The sequence below is a fragment of the Passer montanus genome, unplaced genomic scaffold (assembly GCF_014805655.1).
Source record: "Passer montanus isolate IOZ18808 unplaced genomic scaffold, ASM1480565v1 scaffold6, whole genome shotgun sequence".
NCBI lineage: Eukaryota > Metazoa > Chordata > Aves > Passeriformes > Passeridae > Passer > Passer montanus.
This window is the reverse complement of record NW_024371037.1, coordinates 6,954,918-6,982,525: the sequence shown is the minus strand read 5'-3', so window position 1 is coordinate 6,982,525 and position 27,608 is coordinate 6,954,918. Positions and strand designations below refer to the sequence as shown.

At 36.6% G+C, this 27,608-nt stretch overlaps 1 protein-coding gene across 23 annotated transcripts in view; it reads right to left on the bottom strand.

Annotated features, from left to right (window-relative positions):
* CADPS2 (calcium dependent secretion activator 2) overlaps window positions 1-27,608 on the bottom strand; it is a 285,040-nt gene that overhangs the window by 5,695 nt on the left and 251,737 nt on the right. For 20 of the 23 annotated variants that reach the window (XM_039726802.1, XM_039726804.1, XM_039726807.1 and 17 more), the window contains 3 exons: window positions 25,672-25,755; window positions 25,525-25,557; window positions 15,869-15,976 (listed from right to left, as the gene is read on the bottom strand). In XM_039726802.1, the coding sequence (XP_039582736.1) occupies window positions 15,869-15,976; window positions 25,525-25,557; window positions 25,672-25,755 (225 nt within the window). The remainder of the gene's footprint in view (window positions 1-15,868; window positions 15,977-25,524; window positions 25,558-25,671; window positions 25,756-27,608) is intronic. The other 3 variants (XM_039726825.1, XM_039726810.1, XM_039726811.1) reach the window with 1 other exon arrangement.

The window sequence follows — 27,608 nt, the reverse complement described above, 5'->3', positions numbered from 1 at the left end:
TTTCTAGTCTCTTTTCCCACAGAAAAGAGGCTTAAATTATTTTCTAATATTATTTCCTGTGTCTTTGCAAAATACAGATATATGCAAAGAGAGGAAATCATGCATATTTAAAAATGCAGTATGTTAGACAAGGTATATTTTGTGAGAGTAATTCAAAGGATGTATCTAACATGTCTCATTATCCACCTCCGCACAAACAAATAAAATAAAATATATACTGAAAATATGAAGACAAATTACTTGCTACTGGATGTAACAAAATAAAGAAATAGAATTCTTCCATCAAAACGTAAGCTCTCTGTAAAAAGCTTGAAAGACATAAGTAAGTAACTACAAATACCTTTTCCTTACAGGGACAATCTCATCACATTAGAACTATCAGTTTTAAGAAAAGTTTGAAATTAGATATTCATATAATAATTCTTTTGGGTCTTTTTGTATGTGTTAAATTATATTTTAATTATAAATCACTGAAAATAAATTACATTTACTTTTTAGAGTTTCTTCTATTAATTTACTATTTCACAAAAGGGAAAAACGTACTACAAAAAAGGCAGAGAGCTACATATTTCATAAAAGTAGTTTGATTTAGTCACTAAATTGTGGGACTGATTAGATATCCATAAAATACTGCTTTTAGATCACTGAATGACATTCTTACTCTATTTACATTATTTCATCGCTAACATGCATGCTGGTATTGATTTCCTTTGTAAGTACCTGCAAAATATTTTTAATGTGACAGATTTGTTACTAAGTGGTAAACTATATGACAGGTGTTGTATGTATACAGATGTCTAGAAAATGAAATACAATTGTGCTTATTAATTGGGGAACTCTATTGATCTAAATAAACATAAAAATTCCTACATCAAACATCCTACCCAAATGCAATAAGATAAGCCAAGAAATTATATTATTACTCAGACGCTACTGTTTTTAATTGTAAACACAATCCTGGTAAAGATAATTAGTTTAGTAGAGGAGCTTTTAAAAAACTGATATTCTCCAGTAATGTACCTGTTATGTATTTTGTTTGTATCAAGTAGAATGCAGAATGGGCTCAAACTTGCTCAGACACACAATGTACAGACAGGATTGAAAATTTTGAGACTGATTTTCCCATGCAACAATACTGAACAGTGACAGATTATTGACAATAGACTGTTCCAGTTTTCTGGCAAAATGTTTTAATGCCCAACCAGGAAACTTGTTTAAGATGGATGCAATAAAACTTCGACTCTACATACCCGTGATATTTTTACATGCACTGAAAACAAAGCTAAGACATTGGAGGAAATTAATTCTCTACTCAACTTCATGAATGAAAGCAATGCAATATGTTTTCCTGACTAGCTTCAATGCATTAAACTTTCAGTACAAATGTTAAATTTGGTCATTGTGAAATGATACTACAGTACTTGCTCTTCTGTCAACATAACTTGTTCAGAAAAAAATATGACTGCTATTTTATTAGAACAAAAGTATTTTTATTTTTTTAAACAGTATTTTAAATAACAATCACATCCAGTATATTTGTAGAATTCTCCCAGAGGTACTTGTGGGTAGGATTCTTGTTAATGAATGGTCTTATATCCACTAGTTTTGAGGACTTAGTGTAGGTTGAAGCCGCATAAAGTTAAATCTGCTGGACTCAATAACAAGAAAATAAAGATTTCCCTATACCTTCTTTTGAATCTGTTAAAAAGCACAGCACTGCAAATTCCTCTCAGAGAATCCAAGGCCACACATTTTTACAACCATGAGCATGTTAGAGAGGCAGAAATGGATCTCTTGTAACTGATGGGAACCTATTGCAAACCCCAAAACTTCATTGACTGGATAATAGTCCTGAGATCACCCAGTTAAAACAACAGCAACAACAACAACAACAACAACTGCTCTTAAGCAGTTTTAAGAAAAAGTAACTTTCCCATTAGTAACAATAGCAGTGAAAGCACAATGCATCTCTTGCAGATGTTCATTATTTGGTACTACTGCTACATTCTTTGCTGTTGTCTATGCAAGAATAAAGCAGTAAGTGCTTATTATACATTTTTTCCAAATCAGCAGATAACAGCAGCAAACCACTTTAACAAAAATGTTTGCCTCGCTATTTCCTCGTCTCTCCTTATTCACAGCCCATCCAGCTCCTGTAAGGGCATGCATTACTCACTTCATTTTCCTGAGATACCTCTTTCAAAGTAAAAAATAAGAGAAAAGGAAAGGCTAGGGTTGACTCTGTGAGACCCCTGTATTTATTCACACTTATTGTGCATGACTGTACACTGGTAAATCATATTAGCAGCCCGTCTCCCCATCAAGCTGCTACTTGCTTTCCAGCCCTGGGAAGGTTCAACAAATCAACAGGAGCACGGAAAACAGAACATCAGTCTAATCTAGTGTTTAAGGTGAAGTTTTCAAACCCAATCTAAGAAGATCTTTAGAGCAAGCAACAAGCTGAAGGGCTCAGAAGGTGGTATTGACAATGAAAGAGTGTTGAAATATTGAGAAGCGCAGCACTTGTGCATTTTTAATAACAAGAGGGTCAACAAGGACACAGCTCCCTCAGTGCCAATAGTTGCCACACCAGGGCTATAAACGCTCTCAGTTCATCAGATTTCTTAAACAGTTCATCAGCTTTCTTAAACACCCTAAACCCCCTCAGCAGACCTTTAGTCTTAAATTAACAAACCAAAGCAATGAAAGAGGGTGCAGCTTGAATGGCCAGCATTGATCCCCAACGGGGCTCGGCGCAGCTACAGGCACTGAAAAACTCGTTCCATTGTCAGGAGGAATTGACAAACCTCCTCGCCTAAATAGTCCAGCTCAGACGGGCTGGAGGCACGCAGCTGTAAAGGGCTCCCCTCGCCCCGCTCCCAGCGCTCACAATGCGCCAGGCATGAGCTCTTTGTCAGGCCCAGACTCTGCAATTTTCTAACAAGGATTAAAGTTGTTTCTCGGCAGGGCTAGTGAAAAGCGATTTAGCAACATACCGTGCTTTCTTCAGGCAAGTTAAAGAGAAGTAGTTAAGGAATTTCATTATTCTGCTGACCGGTGGAAATACAAAACAAATATAATAAATATTCACCACCTTTCTGGATGCCTGAGCTATAACATTCGCAGAATGGTTCAATTAAATATAACACTTATTGGCTGAAAGCAAGCACTTCAAATTTATTTTTGAAGATTTATAAAAAGGTGCAGCTGTTTGCCACCTGGAAGGAGGCTCAATACATAGCAATACACAATGGCTTAGTCCTTCTAGGGCTGGTATCCCTAACGCCTAAGCCACAAGACCCCGTTGAGTTTCTATACCTTGACTGCTCTTGATAAATGGGCATTGTCATAATGCTTTCTCCACTGAGTTTAGCAGGGGAACAGCTTTTCTAGGAAGCGCATTTTATGTTCCTGCGGAAGCCTTTATTGCACTATTGATCAGGAATTTAGCCGCTCAGACAACAACAGGATGTTTCTACTTCCTTCAGCTTTACTCACCCTACCAGAAACAGTAACAAAAAGTGTATTTCTCACCAAAGACACTGAACAGTAAGTGCAGCATAAGATAAAATGAGAAAATAATAATGAGCTAATACAAGACAAAACATGAGCATGTTAAAACTTAAGTGCTAAAATGCCTAGTTTTTATTAAAGGTCAATGCTGTTATATTGCTTCAAGTTTATGATAGAGAGCACTACAAGCATGGAACTTCTAGGAAATTTAAAAAAAATAATTATTTCTTAAAAATGCAAACAGCAAAAGCTGAAAAAAGGTTCTGATTTAAGTCTCATAATTTATTTCCCTTTTTGCAAAATATGAGTAGCCATACGGGCTGCCTTTGTTGAATGTTAAAGACAATGAGGGACACAAATGTCATTCATAGTGTTTCTGAAAATACTCAGAGGTTTAGAAGTTATAGCTGTATTTTCAAATTAGGTACAGATATCATCCACTTAAATGAGGATTTTTACCTCAGCAGTGATGAGTTCATACACTCTTCTGAAAGCTAACAAGTCATGGTAACTCTGAAAGCACCACCCAAGTCAAGGGGGGGTCCTCATGGTGCCACCACATTTATTCCTTTTGCATCTTTTTTCCCCCTAGGAACTTCTATTTAAGATAAACTAAAAGAAATTAAAATTAAACTAAGTATGAGTGGAAAATCCATGGAGTTGACCTTGTTGGAACCACGGGGTCAGCAGGAAGGACAAACAAATGAAGCTTTTTCCCTATATGAAAAAAATTTCAGATATTTAAAAGTCCTTGATCTGGAAAATGCCAATGACTAAATCAATATTGTGTCAAATGCAAAATCTCTATCTCCCACTTTGCTACAGTCCCTTTCTACATTTTCGTTCAAGGACTTGTCCAGAAGTCTTCCCATGGCTGTGTCACGTATTTCTGCTGCAATGCTCCCGTGTTCCCTCATGAGCTCCTCCTCTCCTCCAAGCCTCTGACACATTCCTCTTTCACCTCATCAGTGTCTCACACTCCTAATGCTTGGCCCCATTTATCCAGGAACCTTCCTGAAAACATCTCAGGCTTTCATCCAGCTTCCGTGTTTTGCTTCCTTCTCTGGGTCTGGAATGCTAAGTCATGTTTTGAACTTTGTCTTAGGAATGTGCAGAAATGTTGACAGCCTAAATTACAGGTATGTATCAGGAACGGAGAGGTGAGAAAGGAATCAGACACCACTGTCTGCTTCAACACTCATACTTCTGATACAAGATTTTCTAAGTTTAGTGATTTAAAATTACAAACTCTGTTTTGGTACTCGTGCCTCCCCCTTTTAATTTTTTCCTACCCTCCCCACTCTCCAACCCCCGTTTTTTTGTTTTTGGCTTTTTAAAAAATCTGATTCTAGTAGATTTAAGAACTTGCTTCTTACACACTACTTGGCCAAGGAAGAAAGGTTTTCTTTCTTCCAGGGGGATGTTTCCTTTGGCTTTCTTTTGCCTTTCCTTCTTTTTTTGTGCCATTACTCCAACCTCCCAGTGAGCTCAGAAAGCATTTTGTTTTTCTTAAGAACTGTAGTCTCTAGCCAGTCTATTTGCTGCCTATTTGAATGAAGGATTCCCACTGCCATTCCCAAAGCTATCAGGGGAAAGGGAAAGGAGCTCAACAGAAAAAGGAACACAAACCTTGATGGAAAGACCTTGTTCAGAAATACTTTTGACAACAAACAAGTGAACAGTTGTTGGATGGGATATTTTGATGATAAAAGGAAACAAAATTAATTTTCAGAAATCAATAACGAGAAGAAAAGAAAAAAACATGGCTCATTTAAAAGCATATTAAGCATCTTTGAAATTCTTGATCAAAAAGGATATATAGTTCTGAAAAACCAAAGAACATCTAACGTATGAAAAGCTTATTTTTTAGAAAGAAAGCAATTTTTTAATATTTTTGGCTTCTAATTAGAAGATGGCTAGTTGCTATAGAACTGCTGCCAATTCACAAATAAAAATACACTTTTAATGCAAAATATACAGTACTCATATTCATATACAGTACTGTATTTCATATTGGTTGTCAAACAGAAATTTACAATATTTATGCTACTTTATAATGTTTGTGACCTTCATTTTTTCCTGGCTTCTTCACATATGGCAGATAAGCTGAAAAACTGGAAGTTTGCAAAATCAGACACATGTAACTTCCTTCCATATCTGGACATATGTAATGTTACAGTTCTGATTTTAAACAGTAGGTACTAGCATGATGCTCACGACTGTGAGAGACTAACAGTGTAAACAGTTTCTCTGCTCCACTCTGGATACGCACTGCATCTGTGAACAAAACTTCCATAGGTTATTCTGGTGCTAAACTCAGTGGAGGAAACACTGTCAGTCTTGCTACACTGTGTTGTGTTGCAATTTGGGTATATCCACAAACATCCCCCAAGGCACAGAACGGGGAACATCACTTGAGTGACCCTGAAATGAAAGCCAGCTTGGATCCTCAAAATAAACAAATTAACATAATGCAAAATGACCAAGTTGTTACTCATTATAACACTTACCTCTTGCTATCAGGCTCTAGTTTCCAAAGCCCTACAAATGTATTTAGCTGTACAAATGCTAAGCAGTCTTCCTAAGTAAATGCCTAACATTATAGAACCATAGAATGGCTTGAGTTGGAAGGGACAGTAAAGATAATTTAGTTCCAATCCTCCTGCCATGGACAGGGATGCCACCCACCAGACCAAGCTGCTCAAGGTCCTATCCAACCTGACCTTCAACACTGTCAGGGATGGGGCATCTCCAACCTCTCTGGGTAACTTGTTCCAATGCCTCACTACCGTCTGGGTAAATACTTTCTTTTTAACATCCAATCTAAACCTACACTCTTTCAGTTTAAAACCTCTGTCCCTTGTTGTGTCACTACATACCTCTATAAAAAGTCTCTTTCCCTCCTTATAAGCCTCCTTATTGTACTGGAAGGCTGCTCAAAGGTCTCAGGTCTCCCTGGAGCCTTCTCTTTTCCAGGCTGAACAACCCCAGCTCTCCCAGCCTGTCTTCACAGCAGACGTGTTCCAGCCCTTGTATCATCTTTGTGGCCCTCAGTAAGGCTAAAGGTCTGGGTTCACTCTGCCTGTAAGGTATGCAATCAAAACACCCATCTCTGCTTTAGCCCATCATCCAGAACTCCCTGGGGACTTCTCACTCCCTGGAGTGAGATATCATCACAGGGACCACAGGAGACCTCCCGTTAGCTGCATTCCTCCCTTAAAGTAAGAATATTCTTCATCTCAGTACCAAAAGTAAGATAGGCTGAAACTGAGTCAGAATCTGTGCTGTAGCTTTTACACTCACTTCAGTACTTTTTGTCCTAGAATCTTCTACTTAGACTCCCTGCTCCCTGTGGAGCGAGGTCAAGTACATATTTTTATTACAGTATTTAAACCATCCTGAGTTCTTCTGAGTGAATATTTACAGGCAGCTCATTTGTTTCCACCTCATCAATCCTGACTCATCCATTTACTCTTTATGTTATTGCAGTGCCATGTGACAGAGCTGGATGTAGCTGGGAAGCTGACAGGGAGATGCACACTGCTGCAGCTACTCCTCTCTTACACCACAGCAACTGGGCACTACACTGGGCTGCCCTAATGTGGAGCAGAGGTCCAGCCTCCTACCTCCCTCTTGCTTCTCTCCTCCCCTTTCTCTTTGGATGAAATGTCCTTGGACTGGGCAGGTGCCTGGTTTGCTCCTTTGCATCCTGGACCTTGTGCCCATGAACACTCTTTCAGCTATGTAAATTTTACAGCTGTGTTGGGGTGGTTTTTTGAGCTGATTTTTATCTGCACTATTTTTACTTTTTTTCCTTGCTCTTTTAGTGCAGTATAATGCAAAAGAAAGTCAGTGCAATGTAAATTAGGAAAATATACCTTGAAACACCTGAAAATTATTTAAAGAAAATAATCTCTATATGGTTCAACAGTTCTGCACATTTAAATCAGCACTAAAGCTTTGGCTTCCCATGACTGAACAGGTGAAGAAGCTCTTTCCACTGGCAAATCTGTGTCAGAGCACTCTGCAGCATCCTTATCTATTTTGATTTGTAACATAGCAACCTCTTTCTGTTATGTCTGACTCGTTATAGTAAAACCAGATTATTCTTATAGTTTCTGGCACTATTTCCCTTGTAATGTGATCAACAATGTGGTTGTGTGCCTATTTGTGGACACTTATGAAGAGTTTTGTTTTACTTTCCTTTTTCAACTAAGCTTGACCCAAATGCAATACAAGTATAAACATCAAACCTGTAAGTAAGGTTTGAGAAGCCACAAGGTTCTCCTGCTGTTTATATGTGTGTGAATTACAGTACATCAAGAAATCAATATTCCCTAGATGGTGCTTGTGCCTGGCACTTCATGGTGAACAAACATTAGGTAAGACAATACAAATGGTACAATCCTTATTGATTTCCCTTGACTGTGTAGAATGTGAAAGCTGCAGCCACAGTTAACACTTACTGACAGCCTCATCTAAAGTTTCGGTGCTATTTTATATTTTTATAGTTGTCCATGCTCAATTGATTCTATTAAGTTGCTAGACACATTTCAAGCCATCTAGGTAAGAAGAAAAAGTGCAGTGCCTGGAATGAGATGCTGCTACTTTATGCCTAAGTGGGATAAAAAGGTTAAAGGACTAAATTGGGCCTGGATGTTGGAAGAAGCTCTCTTTTATTAGGTAGAATTGTTATTGTTTTTAGTGAATGGATATTGTGAGTGATGGATAGATCCATATAAACAAGTTAATAAATGAATGAACAGTATATACCAGAAATGCATATGACGAAACTGTACTGGAAGCTCCCAGTATTACAGACCCTCCCCAAACAAACAAGCAAAAACCCCTTTGAATTTGATTCTATTTGATTGAAAAACTTCCCTCAGGTGAAAAAAAAAATCAGATGGGTTTTAAAATATTAAGTTTAGGATTTTTTTTCTCCTAATTTTTCCTGTTGTGATTTGTAACACCCATTTAAAATTGCTTTTTAAGAGCAATTTATAAATTGTTTATTTCCTTTCCAAAAAAGTGAGCTTCTCAGACAAGTCAGGGAACTTAGTGGGTAGGGCATATAAGGAATTCTGAATATCAGGCTATGAGTTTTAGTGCCCTAAAAATAATATTCTATTTTCCTTTTATACCCAGAGAACACTTTTAGCAAGATATCAGGATATCTATTTCATAGTTTCTTACTTCCCAGCTGGAAAAATTTAATATGATTGAATTGGTGTGAAAAAGGTGTCAGACGTCCGTTCCATGAATACTAAATGCAGACTGGACTATGGGCTATTTAATGTCTTGGGAAAAGAAATTTTGTATCTTTTTGGGTTGTGTGGTACACAACAAAGTGGAAATGCAGGAATTAAGAATGGCATAAAGAATGAAGACGTGAAAGTGTATCATATCAAACCCGTATGAAATACAGTCATATTATGGCATTGTGTTTCTCCAGAGAAAACACTATCAGCTGCAGTATAAAACAGCTTACAAAGTGCTGAATATTCTGATCCTGAAGCAGGAAACTGAAGCACATGCTTTACTTTAAATGTGTTGTGGTTGTACTGATTTCAACAGCACTGAGCTTTGCTGCACTCATAGCAGCATAATCAGCACCCTCCAAGAGTGGGCACTTTTTTTCTCAGCATAATCCAGAAAAAAAAATCAGAGAAAACTTCTACACTATATGATAACAGAGGGAGGTTACATTTTTCAGATTTCAAATGAACTTTTTTTCTTTCATAGAGATTGCTACCTTGAAAAATGAGGGGAGTCTATTTGAAAACATCAGGAATAATTTAGTGAACTTAAAAAATACTTTGAACAGTAAGTTTGCAAGACGTTTCTTCCATCTTGCAAAAGTTTCCTATACTTGAGCATGTCAATATAATTTACTTTTTCAGTGACACTGCCTACAGTTTTCTTTAAAATTCTTTTACCAAAAAAGAAACAACTGTTTCACAATGACAAAAAATTCTGTTAGATCATGAGACAGCTAAAGAGTGGTTTTCATATCACGAGCTTTCTATTTGCCCTATAAAATAAGAGACGTAATTAAAGATGAGTTAAGACTTTGGTGAAAATCTAAAGAGCATCGGCAAATCTGAGCACTGCTCAGCTTTTCAATTGCTTTTATACTTCTCGGTTCTTTTAAATGGTTTTCTATGGCAGGAACATTTTTCTTAATTAGTCACAGCTAATTACTGTTCTGGCATAGACAAGTAATCAGAAATGTCAGAGCTGCAAGGCTACATCTCCCTAATCCTTTGATAATAATTTAGCCTCCTGGGAGGGCCTCAAGCTGCGGTAAGTAGTGGCTGACAATAAGGCAAAATTAGGTGGGCAGCAGACCATTAGGATAGAAAAATAAAAAGCACTACCAAATCCTGCTGAGCACCATCAGGCAACTAACTACACTGCCAGATGAGGTGCCTGTTTAAGCCTGTGTTGTTAATTAGCTGATTCTACCAGACCTGCCACATATGTCCAGGTGCATCATGCAAAGATGCGTATTTCTGGGTTTGTGCCAAAGGACAATTTTGCACTGTGATCAAATTTCAAGAATCTGAGAAAGAAGCCCACATATTTCTTGAAGATTACTCTGAGTTATCAAAGAAATAAGAAGATCAACAAGCTACAATCTATTTTTGTTGAGTATTTTTTTAAGTAATTAGGTACGGTCCTCTCATGTTTCTCAGAGGTTAATACAAACACAGCTTTTGATTCAAATATGGCCTTTAACCAAGTAGACCTTTTGTCAAATCACACACTTGCAAATAATTACATAACAACAAAAGTGAAGATTACTTATTAAAATTAGCGTGACAGGAAGTAATTTGAGAATAAGGAAAAAAAACCCACAACTGAAATTTTCTAGAAAAACATTGTTGAATACTAAATACTACAAAAATAGGGCTTTTGAGGTAGACATAAGCAGCACAAGGAGCCGGTACTACTGAAAACTCAATTTAAATTAAGTGCTCCTCTTAGCTGTGTAACACCACAACTTGCACATTTTTAAGCACATTTTTTGTAATAGGTCAGAAAATCTATAGAAATTAGGCAATTGCATAAAGTATTTGCAAACAGAATGAATGGCAAACAGAAATTAGTCAGATGAATGCTTCATATCTCCATTTAGCCACTAAGCAGAGCACATATAATAATCTTTGAACAATAATTAAGACCTCAAATAATCTCAAGTACATCATTGAACTTGAATTGTTACATCCCTGCTACTAATGGAAAATGACTGGAATGGGATAAATTACTAATGGATAATGATTGAGATATGGGAACACCACTAGCATTTAATAAACATTCCACACAAAAGACAAGCAGTTTTTCAACAGAAAAAGAATATTCCATTACATCTGAACCTTTGAAATACAAAAGCCAAAACCAGCTATGTAAATCTGGAGTGCTTAAGCTTTTAAACTGGTTAAGAAGACGCTCAGTCTTTCTGCACTCCAAAGACAGCTGTATGAGTTCCCTGGCATACACAACTCTTACACAGCTTGTTGAATTGCTACCATGCACGAGGCCACAGCCTCCAGGAAGTCCTCCCACATGGGCAGTCCCTGCAAAGTCAGCAGGAATACTGCATCACACCACACCAGTTCAGCACCCAGAGGAGACGGGCAACATCTGCTCACAGGTGCCATCTTGTACAAGGTAACTGTGGGCACCACTTTGCCAGTGCTCAGCTTTCCAGGATGTGCCCTTTGACTATTTTATGTGTTTATGGTACACTTGGGAAGAGGTTTCCCAGAAATGATAGTCTAAAAAAAATTGGAAACCCTTTCAGTTGTATCAATGGCTGAACATGGATGCATTAAAGCTGTTCTCTGAAACCATTCTTTATTTCTCAGAGCAGCAATCACTTATTGCATAAAGATTTCATTGCACATACAGTCTTCATAAAACTGTAATCATACATCTATTTACACCATAAGTTTTCCACAACAGACACAAATATAACCTGTTAGATAACGCTCTCAATGGCAAATACACCAAGAAGGAATCTGAAGCAAAAATGTCTGGAATGACTCTTTTTGAATATCCATACTTCACATGCAATTCACAGGTACAAGAAAGTGAGAATCTACCCAGGTGGCACTTAGGAACTAGACATTCCTACAGAAAGTAAGAATTGCATCAATGTTTTAACAGAGCTGTATGTAAAATTAAAAAATGCATTTCCAAGAGGTTTGTCAACAAAACCCAATTATTTTTAAAGGAAATAGTTTTTAATTTACAAGTCTGATGTATATTAAAATGCTTGGGAGTTCAATACTTATTAGTCCCACCTTAAAAATTATAGTAGAAACATGAATCTGAGTCTAGTCAAAGGGAATAACCTGGCATGTTTATGGACACAGCACTGCATTTATTAAAATTAATGGTAAAAGGCCTATTGATTTTGAGAAGGAAAAACCAGATCCCATGGGAATTTTTAAAACCTGCTATTTTTGTGATCAGATACACAGCACTGCATTTTGATAGGCTGCACAGATGCTCTCACATTATCTATGAAATGGATTATCTTTATAATAAGTGTGGTGTTAATAATAATTAGTAATATTCCCTATTTATTCTAGTTTTGTGCAATGATATTTTAAATATTTTTTTCCATTCACCAACTTGATTTACTGTCTTTTCTGAAAACAAGTATTTTAAAAATTATTTACAAAAAAATAAAACTAAATATACTGTTTCTAACACATTAACCCAAAGCTACTGCAGAGCTTAATCATATGCAATAGTTTATAAACATTTCAAGTGCTCTTTAAGAAATGTGATATTAAAAACAATAAAAACTACTCTTCATCCCCTTTGTGCCCTCAACTATAAGTTGTTTACTTCACGAGAGTAGGAGATAAATGTCCTGAATCCCTGTGACAGAAGGAATTTGACAAGCAAAATTCTCAGCCAATTTTAGGAAGACCATGTCCCATACTGCAAAAGAAGACAAAAATTCCCATGTCTTTGATAAACTGACAAAGTGAAAAATCTTTGTGAGTTCAAACCTGTTGACTAGTTTTGAGAACAGGAGGGCAGCACACTGACCTGGGAGAGACCAATGCTACCAGGAGCACCTGGACATATTACCCTGCCTGCTGTCCATAGTCCTTCTGGAGGAGGTAATAATCATTGAATAATTTCATTCCTAATTATGAAATGTATCCAGAAGCTGAGTTTTTCAGTGGAAATGAAGGAACAAAAATTCCACCTTGTTTCTGCTACACCTAATTATGAAATGTATCCAGAAGCTGAGTTTTTCAGTGGAAATGAAGGAAAAAAAAAATTCCACCTTGTTTCTGCTACATGATCAGCAGATGTACTGAAGCACAAGATTTAAATGGTTTAAAAATGGTGCAGAAAAAACTACCAGCCCAGTCTTTTTTCAGCCACTGGAGATTTGAACCTTTTTCATATTTAAGGGTTCATATCACAAGCTGAAGTTCCATTCTAATTATTTTCATATTTTTGTATAGCAGGCCACTGCTTTTATAGGCTTACCTAACACTGCTATAAAACACCACATATTTTTTTGTCTTCTCTCCAGTTTGAAACTACTTAGGTAGATTAAAGACTAGGAGTTACAACTCCTAGTCTTAACTTGTGACTCACTGGCAGGCATTTGTATGTGTATCATTATTCTTAAATTTAAATGATTTTTGTTATTCACATAACTTGTGTGATAAACATGCTGTTCACCTGGTCACTGTAATAGCTGTTGGTATACAGCAGCCCTGGATCAAGTCAATGATATCTGGACATAAATAGTCTGCAATTATGCATTTTTGTGGGGTTAAAATAGTGTCTCAGGCCTGATCTTCTCTATATTTATAACTAAGACCTCTATCACACAGAAAAGTCAGGGTTTTTGATATTCTGGATGAGGCATTTCCCTGGCTCAAGCACAGGAAAGTGTACTTTTCCTCTTTCACTATGCTGATGATTACTTAGCTGATAATAATTCAATGTGTTTGAAGAGGAAAGCAACTGTGATCTACAGCTCTAGCCAGTGCAATGGCTTCAAGTACATTTACATTAAAAAGTGAATATATTTTATTCTTTATATTGACACATAACTTGATAGATTTGAATTTATAAAAAGAGTACCTAGGTTTTCTTAAATAATAATAACAATAATTTTTAAAAACCCTTCAAAAATAATTTGCAAAATCTTGGTCAGTCATAATATTCTAAATCTGAATTAATGTCAGAAAAGGCAAACTAACAGAGTGAGATGACTTTGTTTTACATTTCTGCATGCTATGAGCTTCCATATTTGTTAATGCTTCCTTAGTGCTGCATCTGCCCAATCAATAATATCTCCCAGTGTGATGTTACATAGAAATGTGACACCAGCATGTAGAAAGAAAAATAAAGACACAAATAGATATCTGATACACAAAATACACACTATGTATATATTTTTTCTTCTCTTACAGATCAAGCATTGGTCACTGCAGCATACAATGTATATTACTGAGTAAAAGGGACCAGAAAAGGATTTGCAAACTCAAAGGCAAATGCTGTATCAGAACTTGTGTCCATACAGGAGATGTTTTCTTGTGCTGAAAAGCTTAATTGCTGAAATGAAATTCAGAAGAGGACCTGAAGCCATGTTAACCCAGCCCTTCTGAAGCCCTGTCCCTGTGCTAGTGCTAAGCCAAAATCATGCCAGGAACTGTGCTGGTGACTTAACAGTGTGGAGGATCCCTTGACAGTTCTCAGGCCCATGCCCAGGCCTTGGCCAGTGCCCCATATTGATGCAGTCTGAAAATCTTGAGTTAGACTTGGCCTTAGGCAGATAATTTTATTAACATTCAGGAAATGACAACATAAGCAAAAATAACCCCAAAGAAAAACAAAAAAATAGAAACTTGAAAATGAAACATATGCTTGCAGATTCATTGCAAAAGCAAACTGAAGCAGAAGTTGCTAATACGGTTTTAGTACTTTGTGAAGGTGCCAGCTGGATGGATGATAATTTTTCTACCCCTGCAGGGCATCAAAGCTCTTATAAAATCATTCTTTTCACACATATTAGCACTTAGCTTATTAAAACAGATGATACTTTTTTTTTTTTTTGTTTTGTAAAGATGCCTGGGAGTGTCTGGAAATATAAAATCTGAGAGCTAAGTCTTATTTTGACCACCCAGCCTAACAAACAACAAACACTGACATGACATACCATGGCTGAGAGTCTATGTTATGGGACCTTCTGTGACTGCCACAACTGTAGTGTCACAGTAAAGGCTGTGAATTGCTGTTATGAAAACATTTGCTGTAACTTGCATAATTAAATTAAACTGCCAGCAAAGCTTTCTAAAATACTTAGGAGATGACACAAATAAATACATTTCAAAGTCTGTATTATGTTCCAGAATTAGTTTTGTAATAAATTCCGTTTCACAGTGCTAGAGATGACTTCTTTTCCTGTTTAAATTCCTATGTAATTGTGACTGAGACAATTTTCATGTAAACTGGTCCCAACTTATAGTTAAATCATTTTTATTTTACATATATTTTACATGCGTAGTGCTTTAAATTTATACAGAAGGTACTATTTCAGCTGCCTACAGCTTCCCCTTCAGCCAATTAGGAAAAGGACATACTAGACATAAATTAGTAGTCAGAACTTGAATGAACTGAAATGTGATCATTTCTAACAAAAAGGTGAGGAATCAGGGCAAAGGAATGAATGGAAGAAGGCTGCAGAAGTTATTATCAAAGCTGAAGAAAATTACTGCGTGCACCTTGAGGATTACTCTGAACTTGCAGAAGTCACATTAGAAATTTGAAAATGAGTTTGAAAATTCAATAAATGTTTATAAATGTCGACTTCAGGAAATTAGAAATCTTAAACTGGAAAAATCCATAAAACAAAATTTTAAGTCATTCCACAGAAGTACCAGCCAAACCCAAAGATCACCTGGCATCTGTGTACTCTTTCTGTATACAAGCAGGCGGTGATATGTAGTTCTTAATTTAGCAAAATTTGGTCTGCAATGGAATCCACAAACCACACCAATCCAATCCTCTCCATTAAAAAATTAAAATCAAAAGGGGGAATATAATTGGACTACTCACAGTGGAAAAATTACTGTTTGAAATAATAATATTCTACTGATTTTATTTGTCTTCTAGCACTTAAAAGTTTCACGCAGAAAATATTTAAAGAAAGGCCACCTTTGATAGCTGAAGCTTGTAAAGAATGAAAAAAAGAAAAAATTATCAAAAGAGAAGAATATCTAAACAGCTTGCTGAACACCATCGAAGTTCAGGTTATCCCTTCTGATGTAGTAGTGACACCAGCACACTTTGCAAGGCAGTTACTTACATCAAATAACTTCTCTATGTACATTTCCTCATTGACCTTTTCTCGAAGAATATCCTGGTTTTGCCGAACAAACATAATGTAGGTGTCTGCTAGATCCATTCCTGGTTTCTGTGGAGAAAAAGAGTGAGGGGAGGAAGTAATGGGAATGGAAAGACAAACCCCTCAGCAACTGAGACTTAAAAGAAGGTAGGCATAATGAAAACAAATGTTATAATGTTCATACATGTACAAACTGTATTAACAAAACCTGCTGTGAATTCTGGGTTAGTTAACATGTTCATGAGGTTTCACTATCAATGTAGTTCTACATGTTTTAATTTATGGAAGCTCTGAGTCATAAATCTACATTGCCATATGCAGTTGAATCAAGTCTGTTGCTCTGGAAACATCAGTGCCAAACTCGGACATCTTCCCCTGTTTTTGACAGAGAGGCTTTCATAGATAGCCACTCCAGCCCAAGTGTGGAGATCCAAATCCTGCTATCACATTCAGAAAATACTTAGAAAAGCATTCAGTTCCTTTTCCACTGCCTAAGATTTCTTCTAATTTACTTCCAGTGCACAGCTGAATTTTGCGCTTGGTGTTAGCTTCAACTAACTGCAATTCAAACTAAGCTCAAGCACATCCCTGAGAGCAACGGCATAAAAAGGCAGTTTTGAGTGTAGTCCTGTATGCTTTTATTTTGTAAACTGTTGCACTGGTGCAGTCAGCCCAGAGGATGGCTAGGGGAGGAGAAAGGACCAAACTTTTTCCCTTCCTGTACCAATATATGTTCTGTGTGTATAGCAGAGCAGGTGAAATTTTTATGCCACACCCCTTAGGACATGTTGTGTGTATGTGGCACTACAGCTGTACAGGCACAGTACAGCTGAAACTGCTCTCTCCTCTGAATCACTCCAGAATCCAGCTGTGATTTCTGGATCACTGTAGTCATGAAAAGTTGTTCCCCAATAACACTTCTAACAGCCTGCAACTTGTACTTTACTGGCAGTGTATGCAGAGCTGCTAAAGGAGTTCACTTTTTTTGGAACAGGAACCAAGAATGCACACAGGCACTTTGGAAAGTCTTCTGCAAATGCCCTCTGTGTGAGCAAGCTTGTTAAAGTATTACTTACTCCCAAACAATAGTTTGTAATGTTCCCGGCATGCAAAAGAAGGCTACGTTTTATAATACTTTATAGCATTAGTTTTATAGTATTACAGTATAGTACTATAGTTTTAACACAGGCCTTAATATTTATAAAGGATCCAGATTTTGCTAAGACTCCATACAGAATAATTAAGAGTTCTGAGGAAGGAGGACAAAAACAGTTATACCCAGTCCCTGAATTCCCAAGCATAAGACATGTCTATTTCTCAGAAACTGTCACTGTCTGAAAATAGGATATGAAAAACACAGTAAAATAGTTAGCATATTTTAAAAGCCTGTATGCATGAACATGCTCATATAGTTAAAATATTAACATATTATTTCATATTAAGGCTTACTTTCTAGTCTGCAAGTGAGTATTCAACTTAATTTTTTTCTTATTTTTTATTATCATGTATGTAATATTTTGTAATTTATATGAACAGGTCTGAGCATGTCCATACTAAAACTTGTTCAGAAACTGCTGTCATCCTATAACAGTAACAGTATGGCAGCATTCTTTCCTCAAAACTGCAGGGAGTGAAACTTCCTGGCTTATGAGGCTCAACTCTTTTTACCCTGAATCTACCACCCATATAGAGAGGAATATTTTCCAAAATAAGAAGATTTTCTTTTTTATTTATACGTGTGCATATATGGCAGTTTAATTTTTTTAAAGTAACCACTAAATGTGGAATGATGGCCAGCTTTCATGCTTGTAGCATCTCCAAAACTCAGAGTGAAAAACTGAAATATCTCCTACATTTGGATTGGTCATTCCAGAGGCAATGAAAAAAACTTATCCCATCTATATATGCTTAGATGAAACTCTTAAGAGGAAAGCAGGACCATTGATATTTATATCTGCATCACACATCTAAATCCTAAGCATAGAATAAAAAATTTAAGACTTCAATAGACAAAACCTTTTCTGTTGGAAAACCTGACAGAAATAAATAGATCTCCTTCACAAAAAAGTACCTCATTAAAATGTAACAGAAATGCTTAAGACATCATAAAGTGAAGCAGATTTAAAACAGAAAACTCCATATTTTACTGTAGCATACTCATTTGTGATGGCACAAGAGAATACAATCAGTGTTGAAACCTTATGAACTTTCTAAAACCTGATACAGAATTTATAGGATTTGGACTAGAGTTAACTTAGAGGAACAATGGAAAAATATTTTGAAATATTTTTGAAATATTTGAATATTTTGAAATCTCCAGAGATGGGTGAAGGAGAGAATCTAGTCAATGAAAGGCTCTCTATAGCTCTTGAAGATATTAATGCATCTTCCACTGAATTCTACAACCTAGTGGTTCTGCAATTAATACAATATTTTCTTTTACTAAGTTCAATAAAAAGTGTTCATCTTGCAGACAGCCAAAGCAAAAAAAGTTACATTTCCCATCAGCATTAACTCCCTTATCTTTGAGATGTTTACCTAGTCTTGAAGCTGTGACATATGGGAATTTCACACCTAGTGAATATATTTTCATGTAGCTTGTGGCAGAGGAGTGTAATCATTAAAAGAATATACACAAGTAAGAGTAACTGCAACAGCTGGTGACATTTACCAATTAGAATTACAGTTCTTTTAAACACTTCATCTTTCTTAATGTGTGCAGGATAATTATCTTTGAAATTGCTGTGGAAAAAAAAATTAATTTTCCTTTTAAACAGTGTCTGACTTCAGTAGAAGTAAGTCTGGGTAAGGCAGATTATCAATACTCTGAAGTATGTCTGCTTTAAACCTCACCAAAATCACTGAAGGTTAATCATTGCTCAAGGTGGGCAAAGTACACTTTAAACACTGAATGAACCAAAAATGCATCAAATTCTTCATCACCTCTTCATACTGCATGCATTGAATTTATTTGTTTTCTCCAAACACGGGGGGAAAAAAAAGACAACTATTATAAGAATCAAAATAGCTTTAATGCTGTATATTTAATGTTTCAACTTTTTTTAATAGGGATTATGTAATATTTGGAAACCTTTGATAGCACTATTCCTTATTGATCTGTTTTAAATTATTAAGCATCAGAAAAAACCCAAGTTAACACAGAATTAAACAAACAAACAACAGCAAGAAGTTTTATGTACCTTAAAAAACAAACAAATAGAAACTGAAATATATTTTAAATAACAGGAGGCATTTAATTGAAAAGACTAAAGCATTCCCATTTCCACATCCATACTCAGTAAAAAAAATAAAAAAATCTCTGAATCTCTGGCAGAACATCTGCTGAAGTTAATGAGAGTTATTTTCACATCTTTGGGAGAAAAATTTAACCTGGTATGTTATCCAGGTAAGTATAAAAAATATTGTCTGAAAGTTTCCCCAAGAAAAAAGGTGGGCTTTTTATGATAGATAGAAAGTTATTGTAAGTTTGTTTTATTCAGAACAGCAGACAAGCTGTTTTGCCTATCTGAAAATGAAAGAGAACCAGACAAAGAGATGAATAGAGAAACTGGAAACACAAAGACATCAAATAAAATACCAGGAAATTAAGAGTTGTAAATAGGGTTACTTTGTCGCTGGTTACACAAGTAACTGAATACACTGGAGAGTGAATGAGTTTAAACAAGGGTGTAGGCTTCAGCACATTCTTTTTTAGGGTTAATCACTAGTTAACCTGGCAAGATGAACATGCTGTTTGGGGAAAAAAAAATTTAAAATCCTTGTTAATTATATACTGCAAGTGCTCTTACTTCCTGCTGCTGCACCTAATCCCACAGGTGCAGGTTGTCTCTTACTATTCACTGGTAGGTGGGTCCTGACTGCCAGGCACTTTTTCATAGCAATAAATTCAGATAAAGAAGAAACAGCTTTATTTTCCCCATTCGAACAGGAAAACAGTACCATGGTGTCTATATAACATGAAGGCAAATGTTAAAATACATTATTTGTTTCCAAGATGTAGAAGCTGTTTTATGATTGACACGCATGGCTCCCACTGGCAATATTTGCCTGAAGCACCTAGTGAAAAGTAATGCTGCATTGCCTTAATTTCCAGGAATTCAAGTATTTTGCTGCTGAAAGATTGCAGTGGGTTTAATGCTGCCACTAATATTAGGCATTTTCCTACAGGTGAGGTACACCTAAGTTTCTGAACAGCATTTTGCAATGCAACAGTTTGGCATAAATCTCAGTGAAAATCATGTACATTTGTAATACTTGAGTTATGTTTATTCTCACTTTGGCATTTGTCAGAGAACATTTCTTAGCATCAGAGCGTATTAAATGAACTTATATTACCAAAAACCAAGAAACCAGCCTCAACCCACTACACTACTTTTACTGAGTTGCTCTCCTGCCAAGGCATTAATGTTTCAAAGATGAGAACAGATGCTAGAGACTAACTATACAATAACAAAATCCATCCAGTTTTGTGTTTGCTCTCCTCTCCACTTCTTTCCCCTCCCTTGCATCCTGGAGGGAGTCATTTTAACTACAGCATGGTTGTAACAATGCAATGAAAAGGAGAGATGAGCTGGAGGGGGCTATTGTGAGGAACACAGGAACTCCTTATTCAGTGTCCACCACAAAATGAAAGAGCATGTTGGAAAATTTCACTGCCTGAAAGTTCTTCTCTAAATACTGCAAGGCTCATCGTTGGGCTATGGAATTACAAAATTAAAATATCATTAAAATACTTTTGGAATAAAAACAACTTGTATCCATGGCTAGATCATAACCCCCATAATTTCTTAGAAAATTGAATACATAAGCCAGGGAGGAAGGTGCACCATTTCCGTAATCAGTCTATTATAAAGGTAACATTTTAATTTCACATGGTTATAAAGAAATTGTTTTGTTTAAATGAAAAAATGCAATGCATTTTCTCTCTCTTGAAAACATCTTCTTTAAAAGAAACAGCAACTTTGGCAAAGAGAAAATGTGAGTATTTTGAGAAGTCTCATGGAAAATTTAAACTGATTCTGCAAGCATTTACACAAACACCTTTTCATGTACATATAGTTCCATTGCATTTATGGGGAAACACAGGCATGCAAATGTCTGCATCAGGATTTTGATTCTTAGTGCAAAAGGTCCTCAAACCACTAAAGCCCCCATGACAAAATTTGGTATTAAAATATGCTTTTTTTTCCTCCATAAAGCTGTATTTTACTATGCTATATTAGCTTTCCTACTGATTAGCAGTAGGATTTCCTACAGATTGCCATTTAAGAGGTATCTCAAAAATACTGCTGACTTAAAACAGATGCTGCAGGGCTTTCCCTCCAATTCTACAATAGCTTGTTTTCACAGATTGGAAAACAGGAGGGCCAGTTCTCAGGTCTGGGTACACAGAGGAGGAGGAAGCCAGGAGAAGCACTAAGAGTAAGGATAATATGCCTTCTGTGGTCTTTTTACAAAAAATAGAGTTCTAAAAGAAAATCCAGCTTAAAAATGACTAGCATCGTACGGCCACAGGTGAATAAATACTTATTTCTCTCAAAAAGATTTTTGCTTCTTAAAGTCAGCTAAATGAGGCCATGCAGTACAAATGTGATATCTGAAAATGAAGGTATCTGGAAGGTCCCCATGTGTATCTGCCTGGTAGGAGGCAGAGTTCCTTCTCTGGCCTCTACAAGACCCCATAAGTCAAATGCTGGCACATGTGTGAGGCCCCTTTTCATACCTTTGATCCCCACATAAAGGCAAGAGTGGAGCGAGAGGGCTGGCATTGTGCGAGCTGTGCACTGCTGTCAGCCCTGGCTCCTTCAAATGGCCTCTCTGCACTTGCTATGACAGGTGGCCCGTATGAAGAGAGGGAGGATTAGGTTCCTTCTGTGCCCTCTAAGTAACTGGCATAGATTACTGGCTCCGACAAAGGGATTTAAACATACCTTTCTGAACAAAAAGCAGTATATACATGAGCATGTAACTGGATGCTCAATTTGGATGAGTAATTGCTCTGGTTGAATTTGTCAATGCAGCAAATGTGTGTAGAAATGACCAGCCAAAGACACAATTATTTGTATGCAAAACTGACTTACATGATGAGAAATTGAACACAATGAAATTATCTACATGATTAAGAAACAATAATCATTTGAGATTAACAACATGCCTTTTTTAACCTCAATTTTACTGCATTCTTTCCCTATTGTCATTAATTAACTGGCTTTGTGAACAGAATATTAAAAAAAAAGGCAATATATTAGGTTGTACTTCTACATCTCCTATGGATTGCTTGGACTTTAGAGAAACTAACAAAGGATTATAGTGGATTTAGATGAGCTGTGTATTCAAATCAGCTTCTCCATTCCCAGTTATCAAAACACAGCATTAACAAGAGAACTAATGGCATCCTTCATGCACTGCTTGTAACATTTGTGTTATCCTCCTCCAAACATTTGGTTTCTTCCACCTGCACAGCAGCCACATTTTTTTCCACTGCAGAGTCTTGCATACTGTGACAATTACCAGTAAGAAGAGCATAACAGCAACTAGATTTTTTATTACTATTTTTTGGAAACAATAATAAAAAATTTGGGGTTTCAATTACCAAAACATACATAGTGTCCATACAGCCCTCTATGCCTAACTGGGGAAAACAGTGAGAGCTCCTTGGCACTGCATATGCCCCACTTCTTGAAGGGCACTCTGAAAAATTGAGGCTTGCATTGCATGTTTTCTTAAACAGTTAAAAAACCTCACAAAACCACTTTTATTTTGTCTTCACTGGGATGTAATTAAGCACAATTCTCTAGCAAGAGTAATGAATAGAGGGGTAGAGAGCAAGGGTAGGTAGCATTTTTACTAACCTATCAGCCAAATGAACCACAAGTCTGTGTCTATCTTTCCCACCCTGGTCCTGAGAAATCGACAGATGCTGTCTAGGGAATGTGCACCTTTGTGTTCAACTATTTACTGTCTAAACCCTCTCTCAACATTAATAGAATTAACCTGTTCCTCAAAATGACTAAAAATGATCCAGGAATGTTTTCCTTACTTTTGTATAATTTACTATTTTAAATTTACTTTTATTTAACTTTTTTATTCCCTTATATTTCTAAGAAATTTTTATTTCCCTTATATTTCTAAGAAATTATCCCTTTGCCTCTTATCCTCCCTCTAAAACATTTTTCTCAGTACTACCTTCATTTTCTTCTAACACCTTTTTCGCCTAGTTAGCTTCTTTTTATTTCAGTACAAACCGGCTTATTTTCACTGTTTGCCAAATCCTGGTAGTCAAAGATGAAAAACTGTGTCAAATCCACACACTCAAACAATGCTCCCCAACCCCTCTGTGCCCCCCAGCCCCCCTGCCTTCTCCCTAGATGCACCAAGTGATCTCACTCAGATGGAGGTGGGGCACAGGGGCAAATGCCACTGTCAAACACATGCAAGTCTGCACATATTTGCAACTACATCAAAAGAAAGGGCTGACTGTGCCCAAGTTAAGTAACTTTCACGCATGCAGCTATATATGGCAGGGAAGAATAAGAAGAAATTTACAACATATTAGGTCAAAATAAAACCATGAGGCATTTAATCAACTTCAGTGCAGGCTCGCTAGGTCACTGTCACACTACCAAGAGCTCGGTGTACATTCCTCCCTGTGTGCTGCCCCTCACTCCACTTCTCACTTCAGCTGTGAGCCCAGGTGATGACCTTGTGATGTGACGACTTTCAGCCTTCTCTTACAGCTGGAATATTTTGCTTTGACATCTGGTGATTTTAGGCCCTATTCAGAGTGGACAGCTGCTGTCAGTTGTGACAGTAAGGGCTCTTGGCCTCAACTGCATCTTCACAATAAAAGAATGTGAAGAAGCAAAACCAACCCCCTGCCTATGAAAACCTTTCAATCCAGGTAAAAAGACCTCCAGAATTTGAAAATCTGTGGTCAAATCCACAGCTTCCCTGAAGCAAGGAACATTTGTAGTTTACAGCTGTGGAACTACAGTCCAGTTTAAATGCTTGGCTGTGGGAAAGGTGAAGTGGGAAGTGAAGATATTGTAATAATGCAAGGATCTCGACAGCCTATCAGTAGTCTGGTCCTTTCTTCAAGCCAAGCACCACCATTCAGTGACTGTGAGAAGGGCTCCAGCAACCATCTCCCTGCTCGCCTCCATCTCTGGAACAGTGGGTGCATCCCTGTGTGACCTGATTTGTAATATTCCTCAGAGCTTGTGGAAAAGGTATTTTTCAGTCTCATTTTTTATTGTGAACTTCAACAACAGTGTATCCAGACCAATGGTAAAAGACTTTGATGTCCCCTCCTCACAGATATGTAATTTGGAGAGTTTTCCATATTACCTGAAAGAAGCCAATGAATTTCTAGTTTGTCCACTAATTTTTTCTTTAGGCCTTTGGGTCTTAGGTGCCTCAACAAGGACCTTTTGTAGCAGCTACACAGCAGAATATATTAACAAAAGGTAAACTAAATTAACTGGATTTAATATGAGGTCACTCCTTTGAATGAAAGACAGTCTACTCTTTTCTTTTTTATACAATAAAAGAACACTTACAAAGGTAAAAAAAACCCGGGCAAAAATTAAAAAAAGTCTGAAAACATCATCTGAAAACAAAAATGTTACAATTTATCTTATGAATAAAACAAATATAAAGACAGCAAAATAACAAATTCCAGAAACAGATTTTTCCTTTTATTTAACATGCATGGACTGAAAAACAAGTTAGTAAAAAAAAATTCATTTAAGCTTGCATTTTTCAGGACAGAACTGCTGAAGGTTTTGCTGGTCACCACACAGTTTAGCACATCTGGCATTTATCTATATTTCATTTAATATTTTTTCATTTACATAATAATTGTCACTTATGTAATACTTTTAGTCCTTTTTTGCTGTGCTTGGAAAACAAGATTTTTTTAGAACTGCATTAAAAAGGGATGAGAATGTGGACTTATGAGAGAACAAGTGATATTGACAGTGAAAATGACAATATTACATAACTTTGCTTATTTAAAGAAAAGATATTCTACTCTCATACTCTAATAAAAATATTTTAACAGCTGAATTTTGCCTTTATATATAAAAGATCTCCTACAATTTCAGTTTTAATTTACTTATAATAACAGTTTTAATTTACTTATAGTACATAAATATTGCACAACCAATGGTAAATCAAATAGAGATTGAGCAAGCAAGGAGTTAAATAAACAGACCTGAGTCCTAAAGTCAGAAATCAAGAAATAATGGATATTCAAGTGATGATGATGCTTTTACTTGTTGCTTATTCTACACATTTGAACAATTTATCCCCACAAAAGAGTGTCTAAGTTACAATCCTCACTCTTCCACAACTGAAAAAGTGCATTGCGAATAACCTTTCTACAGTTTGCTTTGAGAGTTACTTATTGCACAAGGGAAATGAAACGTCCTCTCAGGGTTGGAGTGGCTGTTTAAATACTCTATGCAAAGCTGTAATGAATCTCTGTAGGAAAGCAAAATGTCAACAATAAAAAATGTGAGCTAAATCCCTCCCCCCCCTAATTTCTGAATTATTATGAACAATAGAATAAATAAATCTAAAAGGGTTATACTTACTGGAACATCAACATATTTGGCAGCTGCTTTTACCTTTAGGAAATTAAGCATAAAACACACAGTAAGTGCTTATTACTACAAATTGCACACCATTTCAGAATTATGCACAGAAAGAAGAACAGAACCTTTGAGAATCCAAACACTTACAGTGAATGAAACTAATGATGAGAAGAAAGTACCTTCATCATATCTTGACAATTTAGACAGCACACCTTCTAACACTGAAACAACCTGGAGGAAAAGCACAGAGAAAAAGCTAAATGCACAGTGTGAAAATTAAATATTTGGAATGAGAATGTGAATTTTTCTTTCTCATATTTGTCTTGATCAGCAGGGCAAAATGAACTGTAAACCTGATCACTTTCTCCACCTCACAAAGTCCTGAAATCAAGAATAACCTTCTTTCTGCAGCTTCACTTATTGATCAAACAGATGCAAACTGCTGAACTACTGCAGAAATAGAAATCCAACCCAAATTTTCTCCTGAGCCAGCCTGCTTCCAACACAATACTGCTGCCTCTAGAACATGGTTGAATATAGCAGTGTGTGTACCCAGCATGTATTTTGGGTAGAAATCACATGTTATTTTCTAGGACCACAGTTTCAAAGATGATGGAGCACAATTGCTAAAGGTGGTGATTGTGACATCACGTTTCTTTTATTTTTGCCATTAAAAAGAAAACCAGCTCTGATTTCAGCTGAAAGTGTAATAGCACTGATTTTCTGTCAGCAGCATGAGCTGTTGAGCTGCTACCCCATGGCCAAGCAGGTGGCAAGAAAATGTAAGCCCAAAGTCTGTGGTATGATGTGGTTTCTCTCCCCTGGACTTTCACCTGCTATTGTCTGAGTAGCATGACTCCTCAGTAAGAGGTATGAATAGGTATTTTTGACAAAATTTTGTTCTGACCCAAAAAAAAAATCTTGTTAAGTGCATTAATGACAACTTTAATGTTGAAACTGCCCCAATTTTACCTTAAAGCAAACAAATTCCCTTTTCATGTCCCTCTGTGATGTTACGTTGCTCAAGTAATTCACAGTATATAACATAAAATATCTGTCAGCCATTGTATTCATGCACATTCACTTTACACATATAAATTGCTTTCCAGTTTATATAAAGATTGTTTTAAAAGTCATCCCTTACTCCCAAAACAGTCATTCCCACAACCAAGAGTATCATTTTATGAGTGTGAGGACAGAGCAAAATTCCATCTGGCATGCTGTTAATGGGCCCTGTAACAGTGTCACAACAGTGTCACCTCCAGAGGAACTGAGATCATCACTTTACAATAAGCCCTGCTCTTAACAGTTCAAGGAGCAGGAGCAAGTGCAAACCTACATTTGTCATTTATCAATCTAACCTGTCATATTTACAGTGATTAATTAAGACACTGGTACGTAGGTGCCAATCAAAGAATAAATCCACTTCACAAGAGAGAGTGGCAGTTGTTTCTGCACCCACTTTATTAGACCAAATACCAGCTTTCTGCTTTGCAGGTGCATGCCTGTGAGAAGCTGCTGCTCCTACTTCAACTCATTTTATCTGATGGACAAGGATTCTTTCTGCAGAAAAGTGTTCAACTTTATTGTGCAAAGATTGGCTAAGGAAAAGGCTGATTTCATAAACATGGTGTCCACAGTGCCAACATATGAATCCAACATAAGAGGGACACAAAATAACAGAGAGCAAAACATTTCAGCGTTGAGGATGTCTGTTTAAACAAATGGCTTAGTTATGTAGCTGGAAACTTGCTTTCTGAGATGTCAGTGTGTGGACTTGTGAAACTGCAAAAGCATTTCTGCACATACCTCACATTCTATGAATTGGTTACCCTGAGACACACTGTGCTTTGCTTCACTGTTTTGTCCTATTCCTGTGAATTCTTGAACATTTTAGACTGATGTATCTTGGGTAAAAGACGCCCAGTAAAGTTCTTAACAATAAAACCTCACTGAAGGAGAAGTATTATTTTCAGTTTCATCAGTGACTTGCAGCTAAAAACAATGATTGAAACACTTATTCCATTAAAACACAAAGGAGGCAATAAAGAGGTAAAGGCTGGAAAATAGTGAAAATATATTAG